At 47.4% G+C, this 22,632-nt stretch overlaps 2 protein-coding genes and 1 long non-coding RNA gene across 4 annotated transcripts in view; 1 reads left to right on the top strand and 2 right to left on the bottom strand.

The window, feature by feature from the left end:
- The window catches only part of LOC143828355 (uncharacterized), a 56,676-nt gene extending 46,756 nt beyond the window's left edge, over positions 1 to 9,920 (top strand). Inside the window, exon 4 of the mRNA XM_077318733.1 lies at positions 9,540 to 9,920. Coding sequence (XP_077174848.1) covers positions 9,540 to 9,920 — 381 coding nt within the window. The remainder of the gene's footprint in view (positions 1 to 9,539) is intronic.
- Positions 9,921 to 12,359: 2,439 nt separating this feature from the next.
- On the bottom strand, positions 12,360 to 15,076 carry LOC143829117 (uncharacterized). The gene is made up of 2 exons (XR_013228003.1): positions 13,549 to 15,076; positions 12,360 to 13,431 (listed from the first exon to the last, which is right to left on the bottom strand). It is a non-coding gene; the product is annotated as an uncharacterized LOC143829117 (long non-coding RNA).
- Positions 15,077 to 15,138: 62 nt separating this feature from the next.
- Positions 15,139 to 22,632, bottom strand: part of NAB1 (NGFI-A binding protein 1) — a 61,792-nt gene continuing 54,298 nt past the window's right edge. For both annotated transcript variants that reach the window (XM_077319482.1, XM_077319483.1), the window contains exons 6-8: positions 21,667 to 21,808; positions 20,528 to 20,677; positions 15,139 to 16,113 (exon numbers count right to left, since the gene is read on the bottom strand). In XM_077319482.1, coding sequence (XP_077175597.1) covers positions 16,022 to 16,113; positions 20,528 to 20,677; positions 21,667 to 21,808 — 384 coding nt within the window. In that variant the 3' untranslated portion in view covers positions 15,139 to 16,021. The remainder of the gene's footprint in view (positions 16,114 to 20,527; positions 20,678 to 21,666; positions 21,809 to 22,632) is intronic.

Genomic DNA, 22,632 nt, shown 5'->3' with positions numbered 1-22,632 from the left:
GTCCCAGTGATAGCACCAGGGTAAACTGAAATAGATTTCTTACTGATTCAGTTACTAAAGACTTGTTATTTCATAAGATGAAAGAAGTGCATCCTGTATTGGTAGTAGGGATACCAGCCTCCAGGTGGGACCTGGAGATCCCTTGGGATTATAGTTTATCTCCAGACTATAGAAATCAGTTCCCATGAAAAAAAAAATGGCAGCGGGGGGGGGAGGGGTCCTCATCCTCCCCAAGCTCCATTCCCAAATATCCATGAGTTTGGATCTGGCACCCCTACCGCCGCATCCTGCCAGAGGTCAGGGGGAAGCTGGCAATCCTAACTGGAAGATATATGTGGGGGTAAATTACACCCCTGTCTATAGAGATACATATTGAGAGGCACAAGCCGTGAAAACAGAATGGAGGTGAAGGGCATGTTTTGCAGGGACGCCTCAGCTGGAAAGAGGGAGGCAACTGTTCCTGCTTCTTTTGCATAATTACGATGACCTCTATAGGTACAAAGGGCCTGCCCCCATGGCTGTGCTTGCAATATCTAACAGCATTTTGACTGCTGAATGAGCCAAAGAGTTGCAATGCCAGATGAAGCAAGAGGGACTCCCCTTCTTTGGTGACCGGTAGGCAAAATTAGACTTATGGCCACATCTTCCTTCCCGATGGACAGAGAAGAGGTAACGTGTGGGAAAGGGGCCGTTTTGCTTTCCGTGGCCCAGGGGTAAATAAAACCAACGAGAAAATAAACATCCCATTGGTGATGTGTTCGCCATTCAGTCGAGTCGGCCTACGGCACAACTGCTGCCACAATTTCCGATCTCACACCGCTTCTTTTAGTTGTGTAATGCAAGGGTAGTCAAACTGCGGCCCTCCAGATGTCCATGGACTACAATTCCCAGGAGCCCTTGCCAGCATTCGCCAGCGAATGCTGGCAAGGGCTCCTGGGAATTGTAGTCCATGGACATCTGGAGGGCTGCAGTTTGACTACCCCTGGTGTAATGTTCTGGCCAGAGTCCATTTGGATCGTATCTACCCACCATGTGCTTTGTCGGCCGACTTTCCTTTTCCCGCATACCATTAAGCTGCTGTTAAGACAACAGAATTTTGTTAACCTCCTGGTTGTTGCCAACTCTCACACAAAGGTTGAAGGGGTCGCGCTTATGGTTTGCCACTCCAGCCCCACACACTAGGGGAAGCACATGGGGGGGCAAAGACCTGCAAAGTGGTGTTATACGTACATAAGGTCACCGGGTTTGCTTGTTGTTGTTCAGTGTTCTTGGGCTTAGTAAACTATTGGTTGTTTGGAGCTGAAGTGCCTTTGCCATTTTGTCCAGATGATCTAATCTCTTTAGTCTAGAGATGAGCTGTAATTCCAGGGGATCCCCAGGTCCCACCGGGAGGCTGCCATCCCTGTATCCTAACCCTGCCTCTGTTTTATCTTCCTGGCCACAACCATGGGATATAGGTTAGGCTGACAGACCTAGGCTGATTCTGCACTTACTTTGTTTATTCCGTTGTGGATCCTGCTGAATTCAGATCAATTTGAACTCAGGTCTTTCTCTATCCCCCCCTCCATTGAAACAGAAAAGTGTTCTGCACATGAATGGGGAAGCTCAGAAGGGGGGGGGGCAAGTGCAGCAGGAGCCTCTTTCTTTTCTTGAATGGGGGGAGGATTGGGGACAGCAGAGGAGGGGGGAATAAATCTAAGAGGATAATCTTTGCTGAGAGAAGTTAGGGTTTCTGGAGCTTCTGCTGCTAGAAGTTAGGGCTTCCCCTTTAAGGCAAGCTTGCAACCTGGGAACGAGAAAGCCTGAATTGACACCCTGGTCAAAGGGCTTTTCTACAGTGTTGGAGGCTCAGCAGCAAGTTATTTCAGGGAAAGCAGACAGCAGGCTCATGCCAGTTTTTCAAATATCAAGGGTTATATCCACTCAAGGCTATTGTGGGTGAAAGGCAGGGTCACTCCAGATCAATCATGCTTGTTGCAGAGGGAAAATTTAAATTGCCCCAAATCAAAAAGGAAATCGCATTCAGGGGAGATGGCAGTGATTGAATCGACCTGGGATTGGAATAAAAGCTCCAGGCAGATTCACTCCTAACATCACCCAATGAATTTTGTGGCAGAATAGCAGAACAGGGTATTTTCATCTAGGCAGACACACTCACTTCTTTGATTCAAGAAAAGATAATAACTTCAATCATTGCTTACTGGAAACCCTTATTTACTTTTTTGCATGAATGGGGAGGTGGGGATGATTTGTGGTTTTGAGGACAGTGAAAATATTTTCTCCCCCCCCTCTAGATTGGATTTCATGACAATAGAGACTAAAAAAGGATTTTCTGTAATGACTTTGCAATAATTGTAGAATGTAAGTTTATTTTATTTTTTTTAATTTATTATTATATTTATATACCACCTTCTTTTTTTTGGCTCAGGGCGGTTTACGTTATAACTCTCACACAAGGTACAATACAATGAACATTCCATATAGAACTTATTTAACAGCTAAACTTGCATCAAACAGTGTAAGATAATAACTACTTAATAACAACAAACAACAAAGAGTGTAACATGGCATCAGTATCCAATAACAAACGATAGTTTGGTCAGTCTGCACTGTGGTCCTGTTTTCTATTAGTGCAGATCTGGTTGGTAGCAGTGGCTTGTTCACTTGTCTTGGCCAAATGCCTGGTGGAAGAGTTCCTTTCTGCAGGCCCTGCGGAATTGATTTAGCTCCAGCAGGGCCCTGATGTCCTCTGGGAGCTCATCCCCCCCCCTTTTTTTGGATTTGTATTTTTTTTGGACTTCATTTATATCTGCGTGGATTCTTGAGAAGCTGCACATGGGAAATTGCAGCCCCAAAAAATCATTTTGTATAAACAGAAGGCTTTAAAACAAGGATGCATGCATGCCTGGATGATCGGGAGAAAGCTACTTGATCACCCCCCCCCTTTCCCCTTCCATTCCCCAGCTCCAAAAAACACAAACAGGACTGTGTTTTGCCTGCCTGAATTCAAAAAAGACCGTGGACACTTTAAAGATTTTATTCTATCTTTGACAATGTGGCTTTGCGGTCAACGCGGACCACACCATTAAAAAAGAAAATACTCGGAGCAGGAAATGGAGAGGGGAGGGCTGGTGCAGGGATGGGACAATGCTACAGAGACTATTGTGCCTTTCCCCCTCCATATGGGCTTGCCCCTGGTTGCTTGCTGGTTGCTCACCGATGGGATGCAAGATAAAAGTGGAAAATCCACGTTTTATTTCCCTCATCCTGAGGCAAATCTGGGCAAAAAGCCAGCCCCTGGATAGCCTTGGGATGCAGGCAACGGCATGTGGAGGGGGCTCTAAAACCCGCCAGCAACCAGAGGCTAGCCAGGGGCAAATTCCTAATGCAGAAATGGTGCTGTTTATCATTTACTGTTAAAGGCAGAGGAACTCTGCCAGTCTCCTAAGTACGAAGTGCAAACTTTACGACACCCCTCCCCAAGAAGTTTTCATGTGAATGTTTGTAGACTCTTACCTGCTGTATTCATATTAAAAACTGAGGGAAAGGGATCTTTAACAACTGAAGTGTATTACTCATACGTTTTATGATTGAAGGGAGGTTTATATGTTCTCTAAAAACAGAACAAGGAGCGGAAAAGAGATGTTATACCTGCACACAGGTAGTTACAAAAAAAATAACGTACAGCTTTTTAAATGATCCCACAAGAACACTGTGGAGAGATTCTGGGTTTGAAGACATCCCTGACAGGACCAGGAACCTGTCAGATTTTTGTCATAACACGTTGCATTAATCAAGCAAGAAGCAAGGCGGGGGATTCAGTTTTAAAAGAATTTGGTTCGCGGAGGTGTGTAGGCTGATGTGTGTCAGAGGAATTAATATGAATTAAAATACTCTATATCCCGAAACAATGTGCTTAAAGATAGCCCCCCCCTTCCCTGAGTGGGGGGAAGAATTGGGGGGAGCACAAATGCCGGCTTTCATTTCCTTTGGATGAGACGTAGCTGAAAAACGGGGGGGGGGGAGTGTTAGACCGTTTCCGTTTCTGCATGGAGGTATTAAACGTGTGTGGCCTCCCCGCTTGCAAATGCAGGATGGTAAACCTCAAGTCTGCAGCCCTCCTCATGCTCCATCCCCAAATCTCCAGGAGCTTCTCAACCTGGATCCCGCAACCCTATGCACTACCCCCTGCTGGCAGCCAGGAAGCACCAGCCGGGATGCTTCTAGAATGTTTGGTGTAGTGGTTAGGAGTGCGGACTTCTAATCTGGCATGCCAGGTTCGATTCTGCACTCCGCCACCTGCAGCCAGCTGGGTGACCTTGGGCTCGCCTCGGCACTGATAAAACTGTTCAGACTGGGCGGTGATATCAGGGCCCTCTCAGCCTCACCCACCTCACAGGGTGTCTGTTGTGGGGAGAGGAATGGGAAGGCGACTGTAAGCCACTTTGAGCCTCCTTCGGGTAGGGAAAAGCGACATATAAGAACCAACTCTTCTTCTTCTTCTACATGCTGAGTCAGTCTTCTTCTTGGGAGCCAGTGTGGTGTTGTGGATAAGAGCAGAGGCCTCTAATCTGGAGAACCAGGTTTGATTCCTCACTCCTCTTCCACATGGAGCCTGCTGGGTGACCGTGGGACAGCACAGTTCTCTCAGAGCTCTCCCAGCCCCACCTACCTCACAGGGTGTCTCCTGTGGGGAGAGGAGGGAAAGGCGATTGTCAGCCATTTTGAGACTCCTTCGGGCAGTGAAATGCGGGGTATGAAAACCAACATTTCTTCTTCTTCAAATATTAACCCGGGCTGACCCTGATGAGATTGGGTTAATATGGGTTACCCAGGTCAGGCATTTCTGTATTAGCTTCCAAAGATTAATTCCTAAAGAACTCGATATAAGTAGGTTGGATGCCAACCTCCATGTCGGGTCTCCCCCCAAATTACAGCTGGTTTCCCAACTCCAGTTCCTCTGGAGAAAACGGCTGCTTTGAAGGCTGGACCCTGTGGCATCACACCACATTAAGGCCCCCGTCCTCCCCAGGCTCCATTCCCAAATTCTCCAGGAGTTTCCCAATTTGGATCTGGCAGCCCTGCCCCCATCCCCTGCCAGTGGCCAAGGCGGGACCTGCCAACCCTACAGTATGAGCCTTGGGCAAATAGCCAAGCTTCCAGAGATGTTGTTTTCTTTTCTTTGAACGTTTTTATTTACAATCCAGATACAATATTTATTCATTCCCTGAAAAGGATTGTGCTTCCATGGCAGAAGGCCCTGCCTTCTTTGCTCTCCTTTCCCATAAGCGAAAAGCCACTCTGATTTATTGCAGCATAGATAATTACTTAATAATAGACGCCGAAGCAGATCCAAACAACAGCTGCAATTGTGTTAACCTGGACTTGACCTGACACCACTTATGACTGTTGTCAACGTTCACTTAGCTTTATTGGTACTTTTGAGGTTTGTATTGAAACGTCATGCTGTATCACTCGGGATTTCCGCACCCTTTAAAAAATTGTACATCTTAACCGGCATACATTGAAATTTTCTGTTTGATTACGTATTCCAGGTAAAAATGCCAGTGTTCTCTAAATTCTTCAACTGGCCTTTGATTAACCAAACTAGCAGGACTTGCCACCTCACACATTTCTCCTCTCTTCTCCATCCATTCAGACGTATCTGGTATATCCTGCTTTTTCCAGCCTTGTGCCTTGATAGCGCAAGACTCAACCTTTGTTGCTTCCGATCAACATGGTGACCCACCTGAAGAGGTGTGAACACTCAAGAAAGCTTATGGCCAGAATTAACCTTTGTTGGCCTCCAAGGTGTCGCTGGACTCCAACTTTGTTCTGTTGCTTCCGACCAACATGGCGACCCACTTGCATCTCCCGTTGGTAAACACGATCCTCAAGTACAGAACATGGGAACAGGAATGGGAAGTACAGGAATGGGAAGGCTACTGTAAGCTGCTTTGAGCCTCCTTCGGGTAGGGAAAAGCGGCATATAAGAACCAACTCTTCTTCTTCTTCTTCTTCTTCTTCTTCTTCTTCTTCTTCTTCTTCTTCTTCTTCTTCTTCTTCTTCTTCTTCTTCTTCTTCTCACTTGTCCCCGCCGAGGTTTATTCGTGTATCTTGACTGGATTTAATAACCCCAGGAAGAGTCCCCCCACCACCTGCGCTGTGCTCAGCAAGGTCTCACGTTGGCTTTCTCCTGGGTGGCCCCCTCCATCAGCGTGTGCAAAAAGGAGTCAAAGTACGTGCCCTCCTTCTACTCATCCCGTGGGTGGGTGATGTGGCATTTCAGTTGAGCAGCTGAACTCAGAACGTATGGAGGGCAAACTTTTATGGGCAGAAAAATGAGTCACGGCCGGGTTTGAAATGTGTAAATATGAGACACGTCCTAATGCTACTTGTGGTTACTGAGTTTGTGGGATTGGTTGAGAAGTGGAGTCTGTGTTTGCATTTTAGACTTCTGAAATTAGTTTTGGGGGGAGATTGAGATCCCACGGACTTGGTACCTGTTAGAGTTGACAACTCCTGCTTGGGAAATTCCTGGAGATTTGGAGGCAGAGTTTAGGGCAGAGTCTGCACTTACTTTCTTTATTCCATTGTCAATCCTGTTGAATTCAGATCACTTTGAACTCGGGTCTTCCTCTCCCCCCTCCTCCCCATTGAAACAGGAAAGTCTTCTGCACGTGGTTAGGGAGGCTCAGAAGGTGTGTGTGGAGGGGCTCGTTCTTTCTTTTCTTGAAGCCTCTTTCTTTCTTTTCTTGAAGGGGGGGGGGAGAAGCCAAGCAGGGAGTCTCTTTCTTTTCTTGAAAGGGGGGGGGGGAGGGGGAGAGGATAAAAAAAGGCAGAGGAGGGAGGAAAAATCCAGGACTGACAGAAGTTGAGAGAAGTTAGGGGCTTCTCCTTTAAGGCAAGTGTGTCACATGACCAGGTGTAGCCTATCAGAGGTTCTCTACCACGGAGCTTTCTTTCCCAAATGGATATTGAGGATTAAAAGCACTCTGAGATATCGCACGATAAAGGTAGGGTCACTCCGGATCAATCCTTCTTGCTGCAGAAGGAAAATTTAAATCGCCCCAAATCCAAACGGAAATCGCATTCTGTGTAGAGGGCAGGGACTGAATCGATCTGGGGCTGGAATAAGAGCTCCGTGCAGTTTACACCTAGGAGGGAAGGAACTCAGCCAAAGACAATGCAGTAGAGCAGCCTTTCTCAGCTTTTTTGCCATTGAGAAACCCCTAAAACATTCCTCAGGCTTCGAGAACCCCCAGAAGTGGTGTGACTGTGCAAAATCTGGTTGGGGAGCATAGTTGGGGAGATCCCCAGGCCCCACCTGGAAGTTGGCCACCCCCACTCTGCCCCAATGGCATTTGCAGTTGGCTTGGGAAAGCAGGCCTCTTCCTTGTCTTTTGCTGGAGAAGAAAGGGGAGGCTTCATTTGGATTCCAAGGGCCTCCCTTCCCCCAGGGCCATTATCTCTAATTCTCTAAATCGCTCCAAGACTGGAGCCATTCTGAAATCCCCGAAGGCAGGAGAAATTAAAACTGCCTCGGGTTTTTAAAGAGATAATAGGCTGGGAAGTATTTTTGAGAAAGCGAATGTAATTCAATTAGCGGCACTTTGGAGGGATTGAAAGGGTGGGGGGGAATGCACATTTCTGATTGGCTGGGAGGCATAATCCGGTTCAGAATCTGAACAGTAGAACATGCAGGTGTTAAGCTAATACACCTGTTCCCTGGCTTATATACGGGGATGGATCCCATCAGCTTTTCTGCTGGTGCACAAGGAAACATTTCAACCACGAAAACGTTGATGCCAGGGGTGGCCAAACTGTAGTTCTCCAGATGACTGTGGACTTCAATTCCCATGAGCCCCTTCCAGCATGGCTTCATGGGAATTGTAGTCCGTGGGCAATTTGGACACCCCCTGGTTTATGCTGAGGATTGAGAATGATGTGAAAGGCAAGTAAGAAAGGGAACCAAAAAGCTGAATGGATTTGGAACTTTTGAGTGGGTACACCCCATCAACCATACCACACCCCCGTGATAGATAAATACGCCAAAGGGAAATATGGGCAACTTCAACCACGAATATCGTCAAAGAGTTGAGTATCTGAGGGTGAAATGGACGAGAAGAGAAATATGTAAGCTGCATCGGACACTCAACTGTGGGTATAAATGAAATAAAATGAATGAATGAACAAATAAATACCATCCAGTCTGCTACTATTTTGCAGCACCACCCTAAGAAGAAAAACAAAATTTTGTGACTAGGGACCAATGAAAGTTAATTCTAGGGCTCATTCTGCACAAAGGAAATATAGTGAGATCCTTACCTTTTACATATTTTTGCCGCTTTGTACAACATTGTCCTCATCCAGCGACCCAGCAGCAAACCAGCAGCTACAACTTACATTTTAAAGCGCTAGTGGGGGAATCACATAAACTGGATTCCCCCAACTATTTAGCGCAAGTGGGAGGAGAGCAACCAGCAAGCCACATGTCAAGGGAATGTGTGGAGCAGAAGTAGCGCTAGCTCTGGCTCCAGAGCCCGCCCCCCTCTCCCTTCTCCTGGGAACGGGGCTTCTTTCTTTCTTTCTTTCTTTCTTTCTTTCTTTCTTTCTTTCTTTCTTTCTTTCTTTCTTTCTTTCTTTCTTTCTTTCTTTCTTTCTTGATTAAAAATGCCTGGAGCAATGAATAGGTGTACAATCGCCCAGGCAGAGCAAGAAAAAACCTTTCCCCCACATTTGCACACAAAACATGCCTCTTCCCCCCCCCCCCAAAAAAAAACAGATCATTTTAAAAAAGCTTCAAGGCTCGTTATTCCACGAGGGGTTGGCCGTAAAAACAGCCCTAAACGTCTATGAATAGACACATACGTGTTTAGACACATGGATACATGGATAGATACATGAATAGGCACATACGTGTTTAAATGGAGAACTTCTATTTTTTTAAAAATTGGCTCGCATCGCGGTCCCTTTAAATGAGAGAGACAGGTGATTGGCTGAGGAGTGTGGATAGCGTGGTCCCCTCTTCCGCTATTTCAAGCAGGCGTGTAGAGTGGCAAAACGTGTGAGATAGCGGCAGAGGAGCCAGGAGGTGAGGAATTCCCGGAGGCACAGGTTTTTTTAGCGTTACACCATTGTGCTGGCATGACACTAATTTTTTTAATGTGCGGAATTACCCTAGGTATAAGCTTTTGTGTGCATGCAGCTGATATCTGAAGAAGTGTGCATGCACAAGAAAACTGATGCCCAGAATTAGACTTGGTTGGTCTTCAATGTGTCCCTGGACTCGAAAATTTGTTCTATTGCTTCAGAGCAACACAGTGACCCACCTGAAGAAATTCTGACAAGACTCACGCTTCTCTTAACCAGTGTGGTTCTAACTCTGCTCTAGCGGGCAGCCTAAATGATTTAAATTCAATTAATTATTTTGCCTCTGTGATTCACTACAGGGTGGTGGTGGTTTAAAACCTGATATAAATACAGTTCCGCTGGCCCTGATCCAGGGGCAATAATGGGAAATTGGGTATCCCTAACAGATGGCCCAGCGGCCGGCCAGCGTGCGGCTGCCGGGGACTCCCGTCCGTTCTTCCCACGGACCTTCAAAAATGGCCGCCGCCGCTGCCAGCCAGCCGCCAACGACGAAAGCCATCCGCCAGCCAGCCGCTGCCGCCGCAAGCCAGCCCTCGCCGCCGCCAGCCAGCCCTCGATGCTGCCGAAAATGGCCGCCGCCGCCAACCAGCCGCTGCCCCCGCCAGCCAGCCGCAGCCGCAGCCAGCCAGCCAGCCACCGACGACGACAATGGCCGAAAATGGCCGGAAATATCCCTCGCCGCTGCCGTCAGCCAGCCGCTGGCGCCGAAAATGGCCGCCGCCGAACATCGCCGACCTCCGCAAATGGCCGCCGCCGCCTCCAGCTAGCCGCCGCCGCCGCCTCCACCCAGCCCAGGATGCCCCGCCGCCGCTGCTGCCGCCCGCCAGCCCTCAACGACGCCTCCGGTAAGGTTCGCTCCTTTACTTCTTGCTGCCCTTTCTGCTTGCTACCCTTCCCTTCCCATTCTAGCGCCCATTGTATTGGAATTACAATGGGCTCTTTTCCTAGTAGAATCATAGAATCAGAGGGCTCCAGCCCTTTTGAATCAAAACGTAACTGGTTTATGACTCATCAGGCTCAGACGTTCAGGGACATTCTGACTCCCAGGCCTGGAATTAAATAAATAAATAATCTGGCACATTGTGTGGGTGTATGGGGGGGGGGTTATACTTCCCTCCACTGATTCACGGCAACGAATTCATTTGGCAACCTTTTTGCCGAGCACACAATGATCTCTTCCCCCCTCTCTGGTTCTAGGAACTGTGATGTCAGTAAAGTAGCGCATACGGTGGCAGTTCTGCTCCACTGAAATTAGACCAGAACGCATCGATTAATTCATCCCGAAAATCCTTTCTAGGCTGATTCATAAAACATAATTATATTTGGAACAGAGGAAGGAAGGAAACCTCTTGCCCTGCCTAATCCTCCCCACCGTTGCCCTGATATTAATGATGCTAGTGCAGCAATTCTAGTAATTACCTTGAAGGCCATACACAGTCTTGGTCCAGCATACCTGAGAGACTGTCTCCTTGTCTATCCTCCCCAAAGAGTACTTGGCCAACGCTAACTAGCTAGTGATCCCTGGCCCCAAAGAAGCAATGTTTGGCCCTGACCAGGGCTGGGTCGTTCTCTGTCCTGGCCCCCACTTGGTGGAACGAGCTCCCAGAGGAGATCCAGGCCCTGGGTGAGCTATCCCAATTCTGCAAAATAGAGCTCTTCTGCCAGGGATTTGGTCACATCTATTGGGTCCCCCTCTTCCCCAATCCAGACAAGCACCCTCTATGGCAGGGGTAGTCAACCTGTGGTCCTTCAGATGTCCATGCACTACAATTCCCATGAGCCCCTGCCAGCATTTGCTGACAGGGGCTCATGGGAATTGTAGTCCATGGACATCTGGAGGACCACAGGTAGACTACCCCTGCTCTATGGGATTGCAGACAAAATGTCACCTGAACACATTCTGTCTTATTAAGACTGTTGATGACGTTTTGTTGATATTGTTACCTGTGCATGATGTTATAATTGTTGATGTAAAGATTGCTGACAGTGTTACCAAACTTATTCTGTACACTATTACCCACCTAACGTTTGCTACAAACTACCCTGAACTGCAATTGAGAGCCAGTTTGGTGTAGTGGTTAGGAGCGTGGACTTCTAATCTGGCATGTCATGTTCGATTCTGCACTCACCCACATGCAGCCAGTTGGGTGACCTTGGGCTCGCCATGGCACTGATAAAACTGTTCTGACCGAGCAGGAATCTCAGGGTTCTCTCAGCCTCACCTCCCTCACAGGGTGTCTGTTGTGGGGAGAGGAATGGGAAGGCGACTGTAAGCCGCTTTGAGCCTCCTTCGGGTAGGGAAAAGCGGCATATAAGAACAAACTCTTCTTCTTCTTCTTCAAGGGAGGGTGGTATACAAATACAAACTAACAAACATCACACACCTAATCCAAGAACATCTGCTATTGTCACTCAGCATCTGAAATCACCCCAATTTCCAAGATAAACGGACCTAGGACTCCCCTTCCAGCCATATCTGAAGAAGTGAGCAGAGACTCACGAAAGCTCCTCCCCTGCCACAAATTTTGTTAGTCTTTAAGGTGTTCCTTGGCCCTGGCCCTTTTCTACTGCGACAGACAGATCTATCTCCATGTGGCTCAGTGGTAGAGCATCTGTTGTGCATGCAGGAGGTCCCAGGTTCAATCCCCAGCATCTCCAGTTAAAAGGATCAGGTCATTAGGAGATAAGGCCACCGCCTGAGACCCTGGCGCCCCAGCTAGAGTTATATCCTGATAAGCTCCCTTTCGTCCCCAAGTCCAACTCCCAAAGCTCCAGCAATTTCTGAACCCAGAGTTGGCAACCCCAGCCAGACAGCCTGGCAACACAGAACCATGCCCTAGTCACTCCCCTTTTCAGTCAGTTTTGAGGCCAGTAGCATCTTAAGAGACGAAAAAGATTTTCGGTGCATAAGTGTCCGAGTGTCAAAGCTCCGTTTGTCGGGTTTGGGCTCTTGAAAGCTTATCTCCCCCCACACACAATTCTTGTGGGTCTCTAAACTGCTACTGAACTCGAATACAGCGCTTCTACTGCAAACCAGCATGGCTGCCCTCTGAAACGATCGTTTTTAGTTTAAGAATTCAACTTGTCCTTATTAGTAGGGGGGAATTAGAGGGTAAAACCGTCTCTACCTGAGTGACAACATGACTTTTTTGCAGAATTAGTTCCTCTTCTCCCCCCCCCCCCATTGGAAATGAAACAAGGAAAACTTTTGCCGAGGTGACTTTTATTTCGTAAGCAATGAGGCAAACGAGAATACAAACGCAGACAAACTTAAAAGATCACAACAAAACAAACTGCTGCAGCTGAAAAGTGGCCTTCCTACAAACAGAAAAAGTGGGGAAATTACTGCCAACAATTTTTCTCTTGACTCTCTGAATTCTAGGAAACTCTTTCAAATCCTGCAGCAGAAATCTATTGGCTGCAAATTAGGAGCCTACCAAGACGTGAGTGATACCACCTGAGAGCCAGCTTGGTGTAGTGGTTAGGAGTGCGGACTTCTAATCTGGCATGCCAGGTTTGATTCTGCACTCCCCACATGCAACCAGCTGGGTGACCTTGGGCTCCCCACAGCACTGATAAAACTGTTCTGACCGAGCAGTGATATCAGGGCTCTCTCAGCCTCACCCACCCCACAGGGCGTCTGTTGTGGGGAGAGGGAAGGGAAGGCGACTGTAAGCCGCTTTGAGCCTCCTTCGGGTAGGGAAAAGCGGTATATAAGAACCAACTCTTCTTCTTCTTTTGCAAACGTAATGTTTGGGAAGGATCCAGCCACAAATCCAGGCACACCTTGTATCCACGGCACTCCCGACACACGCAGTATTTTGTCTGAATAGCTGGGAAGTGCGTATTTTCTGGTTTCACAACATGCAATCCTGTACCCTGAAAAATGTAGTGTTCTGTTCATGTGTACCAAAACCTTGAAACGGGCACATTTCCCTATTCAGACAAAATGGACACGACCCACGTGGTTGGATTCCCCCCCAAACGTAACATCTGAAAAAGCTTTATTGTGTCCTCCATGCAACTGAGCAGGTCAAGAGAGAAGAGGAGACATCCGTGTGCATCTCCACAGCACAATTGCTCTTTGTGTGTCAAGATAAATACACTGGGCTAGGAGACTGTTCAAGCACAGTAAATAATGCACTTTCAATCCACTTCGCAGTTGCATTTTACTGTGCGAAATAGCAAAACCCACTTGCAAACGGTCGCTGAACTGGATTGAAAGTGTGTCATTCAGCATGTGTGAAAGCCCTACTGGTTAGAACAGGGGTAGTCAACCTGTGGTCCTCCAGATGTCCATGGACTACAATTCCCATGAGCCCCTGCCAGCAGTTGGTGGCAGGGGCTCATGGGAATTGTAGTCCATGGACATCTGGAGGACCACAGGTTGACTACCCCTGGGTTAGAACCCTTATTCCTGACAGAAAAATCTTCCTCTTGTGAAGAGACCAGACTGAGGGGATCCTTCCAACAGGCCCCTTGGTGCTTTCTGAGGCAGTACAGCTGAGTGAAGAACTATTTGCCTCTTGCATTTCTGTCCGTTGGCATCAGTTCTTACTTCTACAACAGTGTATGTCTACAATAAGTGAGGAAGGACCATTAGCAGCTTCCACTTACCAGGGCAACAAAAAATATATATATAAACCAACCAAAAAGAGCTTTCAAAAAGAAGCGCATCTATTGGGCCTGAAATGGTTCACTGGACAATTTTTAAAAAATCAAGTACTGTGGTACTTCCCACAGAGATGACTTCAGGTCATTTACAACAGAAAATAAAAAAATAGATTTAATTTACAACTACATTACATTGGCCTTTTATAGAAAACAAAACGTTACGTCCTATGGCTAGTGAAAAGCACTTACTTTATAAATTATTGTCACGTTCTGTGAAATAACTCAGATATTGAACAGCCTGAGGGGACAGGGAAACGCACTCTTCGCTCCCGAAACAATAAAAGGAGCCATTTTTGAGCTCCTTGTCGGCCATTTTGTTTTGATCCAGCACGGCTTTCGATTCCGTTCCTTAAAACACATTCCTTTCCCCAGCGAAATAGTACAACGCAGTTCAGGAAAAAAGGTTCTCCGAAGACCAAAAAAAGAAAACATTTATAGTATTAAAAATAAAAACGTTTACTTGATGTCTGTACTATAAAGCTTTGTTCCTAAGATCAAGTGATAACAGTTATTAAATACGTTTTACAGCGATCCCAGACGGAGGTGTGAAATTTTTCACCTCACGCTGAGTTGACACGTTTCAATGGGGCACATGGGATGAGTTCAGTCATCACGACCACATGAAGCAAAACAACCTCCAGATAGAAAGAAAAATGGCCGATGATAGAAGATTCCCAAGGAGGGGGGAAGGAGGCCTTTCCATGGCCCTCTCTGAAAGTACGGTCAGCAAATTCCAGTTTGATAAACTTAAGGCATAGAAACCGCTTCTAATGGCAGTGGCGCAACCACGCACATGAAAAGATGTCGGTGTAAGAATGTGTAGATGAAATACTGAAGAGGTAAAGACCAGGTTGTCTGCTACGCATCGGTCGTCGAACGGTATAGAATGGCATCTGGAAGAATGACTCGTTTAAAAAAACAAACAAAACCACAACAACCCAAACCCTCGTCTGCAAAATAAATAGCACAGTTGTTCATACAAAAGGAAAATGTGTTCAGTATGCAGTCATGAATTAAAGTGGATTGAGAAACTGCAGCTAGTTACTCACTGACCACCACACATTTTCGTTTGGTCGTTTCCAAAATCGCTTTCCTCTTTTCGTTTCAGAGACTGTACATGCCTTAACGATGACACACAAACTCTGCATTGTTCTCCTAGCCTCTTATTCTTTTGATTGTTAGATGTAATAGCATCTAGGGCAGGGGTAGTCAAACTGCGGCCCTCCAGAGGTCCATGGACTACAATTCCCAGGAGCCCCCTGCCAGCGAATGCTGGCAGGGGGCTCCTGGGAATTGTAGTCCATGGACCTCTGGAGGGCCGCAGTTTGACTACCCCTGATCTAGGGGAAGGCTCCGAAATGTTTCTAGCCATAATGTCTAGCAAAGAGAGTTCCTTATAAAAGAGGGGGCTTATTCTTCTCTTGTTCGGAATTCAGTGTGCAATCTTGCTCCCCTCCCCCCACCGCAAGTCCCTAAATAGCTGATAGAAATACCATGTAAATAAATACGTTACGGAGACTCTCATGAAGCCTCGCAAAAAGTTACACCGTTAAGCAACCGGAGTGCCTATTCTAGTACACTCGGCTTTTTGCAAATGCTCCGTTTTATGTAACCGCTTATTTTTTCGCACTCCTAAAAAACAAAGATTGCAAACCCACTGTTGAAGTGTGTTATAAAGGCGTCCAACGCTTTCTGTTTGCTCTCTTCCCCACATCCCTTAACTAAGGACTTTTTTTTTTTTTTTGGTAAAAAGAATCAGACTCACGGCTATCCTATGCGTCATAACGTTAAAGCAGACACTAAAAGTTCAAGTAAACATAATGGCAGCTACGTCTACTGGACACATCCTGACATTTAGATTACTTTTTTTTTTAAACTCTGATGATAAGTTATACAAATACATAATACATTCTTAAATAATGAGAGCCCACAGTATTAGTTCGGGACCCCTTCCCAAAGTTCAAAGTCACTTTTTCGGAATGTTTGCACCCGCTTCTCCCTGCGGGCTTCCGTTGGCAAACGGGGTTTGTCTCGTCCGTTCCCCGGTTCTGGCTGGGACATCCCAGTTCGTCGGCTTTGGCTATGAAATCTCTTATTTCAGTGAGGCAACAATGGTTATTAAGGCTTGCTCGACTTCTCCTGTGGAGCTTTATTCTTAAATAAAATACCCCTCCTTTTGCCTCCCAAAGTACGGCTATCTTGTGTCTTCCGGCTCGGTCTTGATGACTTTCCTTTCAAAGTTGCTGAAAGCTGAGTGAGGGAAATCTTTCAAGATGCCAAGGCCTTCTGCAAAAGGGACAAAGCACAAATGCAACAGAATAAAAACCTTTAAGGAAATGTAGAGATGCCAGTAACAATCTTCTGCCACGTTAACTAACAGCCTTCATAGCCCATTCCAGCCCGATCTTGTTAAAGCTTAGAGGATAAACTGCATCAGTCTGGACTTGGGTGGGAGACTACCAAGGTAGTCTGGGTAGGCACCAGGCACCCCATGTATTTATTTATTTATTGGATTTATAGCCTACCACTCTCGAAAATCGGCTCGTGGTGGATCACACAATCCATACAATAAAACCCCATTAAGACCCCAATTGCAACAATACAGAAAAACCTTGACAGATGGCAAGAAAACCATGGCCCTCCTTAAAACAGGAAGGCCCTTGCGAGGGCAGCATGGGGGGAGGAACCAAGATGTTCAGGCGCCAATGCCAAGGGGGACCCATACCACCTGCTCTAGCACTGGCCCATTTTGCAGGCCCTACGGAAAGCGGTAAGCTCTCCGAGGGCCCGCAATTCCTCCAGAAGCTCATTCTACCAGGTAGGGGCCAGGACCAAAAAGGCCCTGGCTCTGGCCAAGGCGAGGTGAGCATCCCTGGGGCCAGGGACTCTCAACAAGTCGGAGCCCTGCAAGGGACAGAATAGGTAGGCAGAGAATCACCTCTGTGCATCTCTGGTCTTGAAAACTCCATTAAGGGTCACCAAAAGGCACTTCCCACCCCCAATTTGCTCTGACCTGGATGGCCCAGGCTGGCCCGATCTCATTAGCTATCAGAAGTCAGCCTGGCCCACTCCGCACACATAGGATAACGCACTTTCAATGTGCTTTGGCAGCTGGATTTTCCTGTGCGGAACATAAGTAGTGTCAGGTCACAACAGACTTGATGTTACTTTTAGCAAGGTCTTTCTAGACGTGTGGGAAGCAGAAATGGTTTGCTATTGCCTTCCCCTGCAGAGCCTTCCTTGATAGGCTCCCATCCAAGTACTGACCCTGCTTAGCTTCTGATATCTGAGAAGGAGAGGTGATTTCCCATTGCCTTCCTCTGCAGAATCATCCTTGGGAGTCTTCCATCCAAGTACCGCTTAGCATGTGAGAAACAGAGGTGGTTTGCAATTGCCTTCCTCTGCAGAGTCATCCATGGTGGCCTCCCATCCATGTTCTGACCCTGCTTAGTGTCTGAGATCTCATATGATTTGGCATTTCCTTCCTCTGCCAAGTTTTCCTTGATGGTCTTCTTTCCGACTACCGACCCTGCTTAGCTTCTGAGATACGATGAGAGCGATCTGTACCATGTCATCACCTTCCATTCCACTGTGATCAACCTATTCTCCTTGTACATAATCTACATTCACATGGGCCGCGACACAGCTCTGAGAATGGGGGCAACCCTATTTCACCAGCTCTGGCTTCCAGCCAGCTGAAGACCAAGAGTTCAAGATGATGACTCAGTCCCTTAAAATCATTAGCAAGTCGGCCTCCCAGGATTTCAAGCTGACATTCCTTGCAGCTGTATGAATCACAGGTTGCCCCATTCTGAAGATGTTGCAAGTCAGGTCCCATGAAGGTTTCTGAGTTCCAAGACTTTTCAAGCTTTGGGCCTTCTCTAATGACACCAGGGGAAACTGCCTTGATTTTGAGTGAAAGAGATAGTCCAGGAGCACCTTAAAGACTCACAAAATCTGTGGCAGGGGAGGAAATTTTGTGAGTCACTGCTCACTTCTTCAGAGATGGCTAGATGGACTCACATTCTAGCTGTAGAGAAGAACGAGAGTCCACTAGTGCCTTAAAGACTAACAAAATGTGTGGCGGGGGAAGAACTTTTGTGAGCTAGAATATGTCCATCTATCCTGATATCATGCTGAGTGGAGGGATTTCAGGTGCTGAATAGGAGTATTCCACTCTCAAAGGTATAAGGACAGATGGACTCACATTCTAGGTGTATCTGATGAAGTGAGCAGCTCATCCCGTCACAAATTGTATTAGTCTTTAAGGTGCACCCAGACTCTGGCTCTTTTCTACTACTACACACTACCCGTCTTGACCTGTCTCCATGGAAGGCACCACATTTAACCAACCAGAATGGAAACCCATCAACCTGATGAAGGTATCTGAAGAAGTGAGCTATAATGGTAGCCTGCTCTCAGAAACTGAACAGGGTCAGCCCTGGATGGGAGGCCACCAAGGATGCCCAGGGTCGCTGTGCAGCGATAGTCGATGGCAATCCGCCTCTCTTCACCTTTTGCCTCAAAAACCCTATGGGATCACTGGGACAGTACTGGTGGGTACTTTGGTAGGAGACATGGAAGAGAAAAGAAGAGCTAGTTTTTATACCCGCTTTTCACTACCCGAAAGAGTCCCAAAGTAGTTTACAATCGCGTTCCCTTCCTCTCCCCACAGGGGACACCCTGTGAGATAGGTGGGGTTGAGAGAGCTCTGACAAAACTGCTGTGAGACTGGCTCCAAGAGAATTGTGCCTGGTCCAAGATCACTCAGCCGCCTACACATGGAGGAGCGAGGAATCGCCTTCCCTTTCTCTCCCCACAGTGGACACCCTGTGAGATTGGTGGGGCTGAGAGAGCTCTGACAGGACTGCTGTGAGATCGGTTCCAAGAGCATTGTGCCTGGTCCAAGGTCACCCAGCTGCCTGCACATGGAGGAGTGGGGAATCCAATCTGGTTCTCCAGATTAGAGTCTGTTTCTCGAGATGAATGTTTAGGGCAGGGGTAGTCAATCTGTGGTCCTCCAGATGTTCATGGACTATAATTCCCATGAGCCCCTGCCAGCATTTGCATTTGCCGGCAGGGGCTCAGGGGAATTGTAGTCCATGAACATCTGGAGGACCACAGGTTGACTACCCCTGATTTAGGGGGCTGCCATGGTCCTCAACCTGCAATAAATCTCTGCTTGCAGGGCTGTGCCTATCAGGCAGCCTGAAAATGCTTCCAAGTGGCCGTAGCAGTCATAAATACAAGGAGCCATCCTGTGGGCAGCAAAGATGACGTGGCAGCTTCCCACCCAAATGCTCTACCTGGGGTGACTAACACCTATGTGGGAAGGAACAGTGCACACAGGCGTCACACACGACTGGCCTTTATGTACATTTCTATCGCAACAAGAAGGCCAGCCAGGCTCTTGATTAATCTCACCCATTCCCCATCCTTTTGGCCAATTGATAGGAAAGCCATGGAGGAATCTTGGAAACCAATTTTTCTCCCAAGGGACATGTTAGAATGGCTTCCTGTTGAGGCATTTGCCTCAGCCTTTCCTCACAGGTTCTACTTTCAGCTCTGCTGCAAGGTAACTATTTAAGCATCCTGCATTCCTACAGTGTGTGGTTTTGCCAACTGAACACCCTTGAAAGAGTTTGACTTCACTGTCCCTTTTATCAGGCTATGCATTCCCTGTATATTGCTTCGGCCCTGGCCTCAATAGCCCGGGCTAGTCCAATTTTGTTAAATCCTGAAAGGTAAGCAAGGTCAGCCCTAATCAGTACTTGGGTGGGAGACAGCCAAGAAAGTCCTAGTTTGCTACAAAGAGGGAAGAGCAAAAACCACCTCTGAATACCTCTTGCTAGGTAGCCCAGGCTAGCTGCATCTCGTAAGATCTCAGAAGCTAAGAAGGGTTGGGCCTGGTTCGCACTTGGATGGGAGACCACAGAGAAAGTCCAGGGTTGCTGCAAAGAGGCAGGTGAGGGCAAACCATTTCTGAATGTTTCTTGCCTTGAAAACCGTACAGGGTCACCATATGTTAGTTACAACTGGATGGGGGAGGAGAGCAGATCACTCCTGCTTTATTTAAGTTTCCAGGAAGGTCTGATAAATTTTATACATTCACTCTCCTTGCAGATTGTTTTAATGAAACCACTCATAAGAGGGGCCAAATTCTGCAGGTTAAGGAAGGAAGCAGATGCTTCAAACTTTATGCATCATAGAAATCAGGGTTCGATTCTGCACTCCCCCCACATGCAGCCAGCTGGGTGACCTTGGGCTCACCACGGCACTGATAAAGCTGTTCTGACCGAGCAGTAATATCAGGGCTCTCTCAGCCTCACCCCACCCCACAGGGTGTCTGTTGTGGGGAGAGGAAAGGGAAGGTGAATGTAAGCTGCTTTGTGACTCCTTAGGGTGGAGAAAAGCGGCATATAAGAACCAACTCTTCTTCTTCTTCTTCTTCTTCTTCTTCTTCTTCTTCTTCTTCTTCTTCTTCTTCTTCTCTTCTTCTTCTTCTTCTTCTTCTTCTTCTTCTTCTTCTTCTTCTTCTTCTTCTCTTCTTCTTCTTCTTCTTCTTCTTCTTCTTCTTCTTCTTCTGCTTCTTCATGAAGTTAAGAATTTGTATACGGTTTTGTTTGTTTCACCATTGCTCGATTTGAGCTCCCACGCTGGCTGACCTTGGGTCATAACAAATGAAATGGCTGAACCTTACCTGAAGGTTGTGACTTTGCCTCCCCACTGGAATAGAGTCGGCTCAAGTCATTGCAGAGGGGCTTCACCACGTGAGCGTCTCTGTCTAACGAAATGTGCGGCAACAGCCTGTGGGGTGGTCCCGATGTGCGGAGGTTTAAAGGCCCTTCGCCTGGAAGAAAGGTGCACCCGGGAGATTCATCTAAAGTCTCGTTAAAGCACACAGCTATGGCTGCTCTACCTACTACCTGATTTATCTTGTGCGCATGCAGGGCCCTGCCCTGCGGCTGCTTCCGCCTCCCTGACCTCTACCCACGTGGACCTGGTTGCCTGATTCACCCCTTGACATGCCAACAATGGCCACGTGACTACAACCAGTAACAGAAATGGAAGCACTCAGGATTGCCTACAAGCCTGGAGAAATCTGTCCCATCCTCTTGGTTTGTAGTCGAATACGGCAGCTGGACCTTTTCATGGCATGGAGATAAATGATGTCTCCTGGGAAATAACAGCCCTCTGTTAAAACTTTGGGACGAATTTGAACCTCTGGGCAGTAAGTTATTCTAGAGCTGCGTGGGTGAGAGTTTCGCAGCTGACCCCAGCCAATTGAGGGTATCCAGGATCAGGTCACGTCCTCGTTTCAGAGGATTTCTCTGTCCTGATAACTGTTGTCGTCCCTTCTTCTAGAGCTGTTGGTTTCAGTATTTCTAGTGGATTTCTGTAACTTTACCTCCATTTTCAATTGTTTAAGGCAGGGGTAGTCAAACTGCGGCCCTCCAGATGTCCACGGACTACAATTCCCATGAGCCGCTGCCAGCAAAAGCTGGCAGGGGCTCATGGGAATTGGAATCCGTGGACATCTGGAGGGCCGCAGTTTGACTCCCCCTGGTTTAAGGTGTTCATGTTCACTGGCCTCGTGGATCCTGATTTAGTGGAAAGGCGACACGGGTATGGTTTAAAAATCAGGACATAACGTAAGGCCTACACGGGCCGTGCAAGTTACCCTTCCATCCTAATCGAGGGATACTTTGCAGAGATACCGATTCCACACTGCTGCGATTCATACGATGTCATTTAGCGGCATTGATACTGCTAGTGGAAATAATGCCCTACAAAAGCAATGCTGAATGGAAGCAAAGACAGGCAGGGAAATAACGGTACCTTGACCGTCGGCGTGGTCCGGCGTCAAGCCGTTGAGACCGAGCTCTTCCGAATTTTGTCTGTAGAGGCCCGTCGAAAGGCGCCTCTCCAAATTCACCTGGGTGCAAAGGAATTCCATTTGCTTCGCCATCATCTTTTCCGGCTGAAAGGGAACCAAGCCCGAGATTGACACCCATCCTGCCTGCACCCAGGACCCAAAAGGAACTTTCTGAGCAGCCACACACAGAGGATAACAACACAGGACCAAGAAATGGCATAGTGGCTCTCCGGATGTCCATGGACTACAATTCCCATGAGCCCCTGCCAGCATGCTGATCCTATCTACCCTCCTCTCACAGACCTTAGTATAAAGACTTCCTCTTCTTTTTCAGGAAGCCGCATTTGGTTCTGCAGCAAAAGCTTGCAGCCCCCGGCACTAAACCTACTAATGGCAGAGTAGCAATGCTGCATTTCCAACTCAGTTTACATCCTACATGCGTTCCTCAGAATTATGCACCAGTGAAATCAGTGCCACTCGCTCCCAAGCTCGGGTGTCACTTCACTACCTCTTCCTATATGGGATTCAGGTGCACAAGTTGGCCTCATTCTTTTCACAGGGAGTCATCCCAACATTTTTGCAGGAGAGGGGTTGTTTTGGGTTTCATGACAGCTGGGCCTTCGCTGTGCTACCATGTAGCAAGGCTGGAATTCCTTGGTGGTCTCCAATCCAAGGAATAACCAGGGTTGAGTCTGCACTTTGCTTTTATCCTCTCCCAGCCTGAATAAACCCCTCCCCTCTGCACTGTATTCAATTTCCCTTTTGATTTTGGGCGCTTTAAATTTTCCCTCTGCAACATCCATGATTGATCCGCAGTGACTCTGCCTTTCCCTCATAATATCCAGGATTGGATATAACTCACTATATTTGAGGAACTGGCTTTTAAAGCTCCCAGTATAAGTGTAGATCTTCTGCCTTTGCCTCCAATG

This window comes from Paroedura picta, chromosome 2, assembly GCF_049243985.1.
Source record: "Paroedura picta isolate Pp20150507F chromosome 2, Ppicta_v3.0, whole genome shotgun sequence".
In the NCBI taxonomy this organism is placed as follows: Eukaryota; Metazoa; Chordata; class Lepidosauria; order Squamata; family Gekkonidae; genus Paroedura; species Paroedura picta.
The sequence above is the reverse complement of the archived record's forward strand: the minus strand, read 5'-3'. Positions and strand labels throughout refer to the sequence as shown.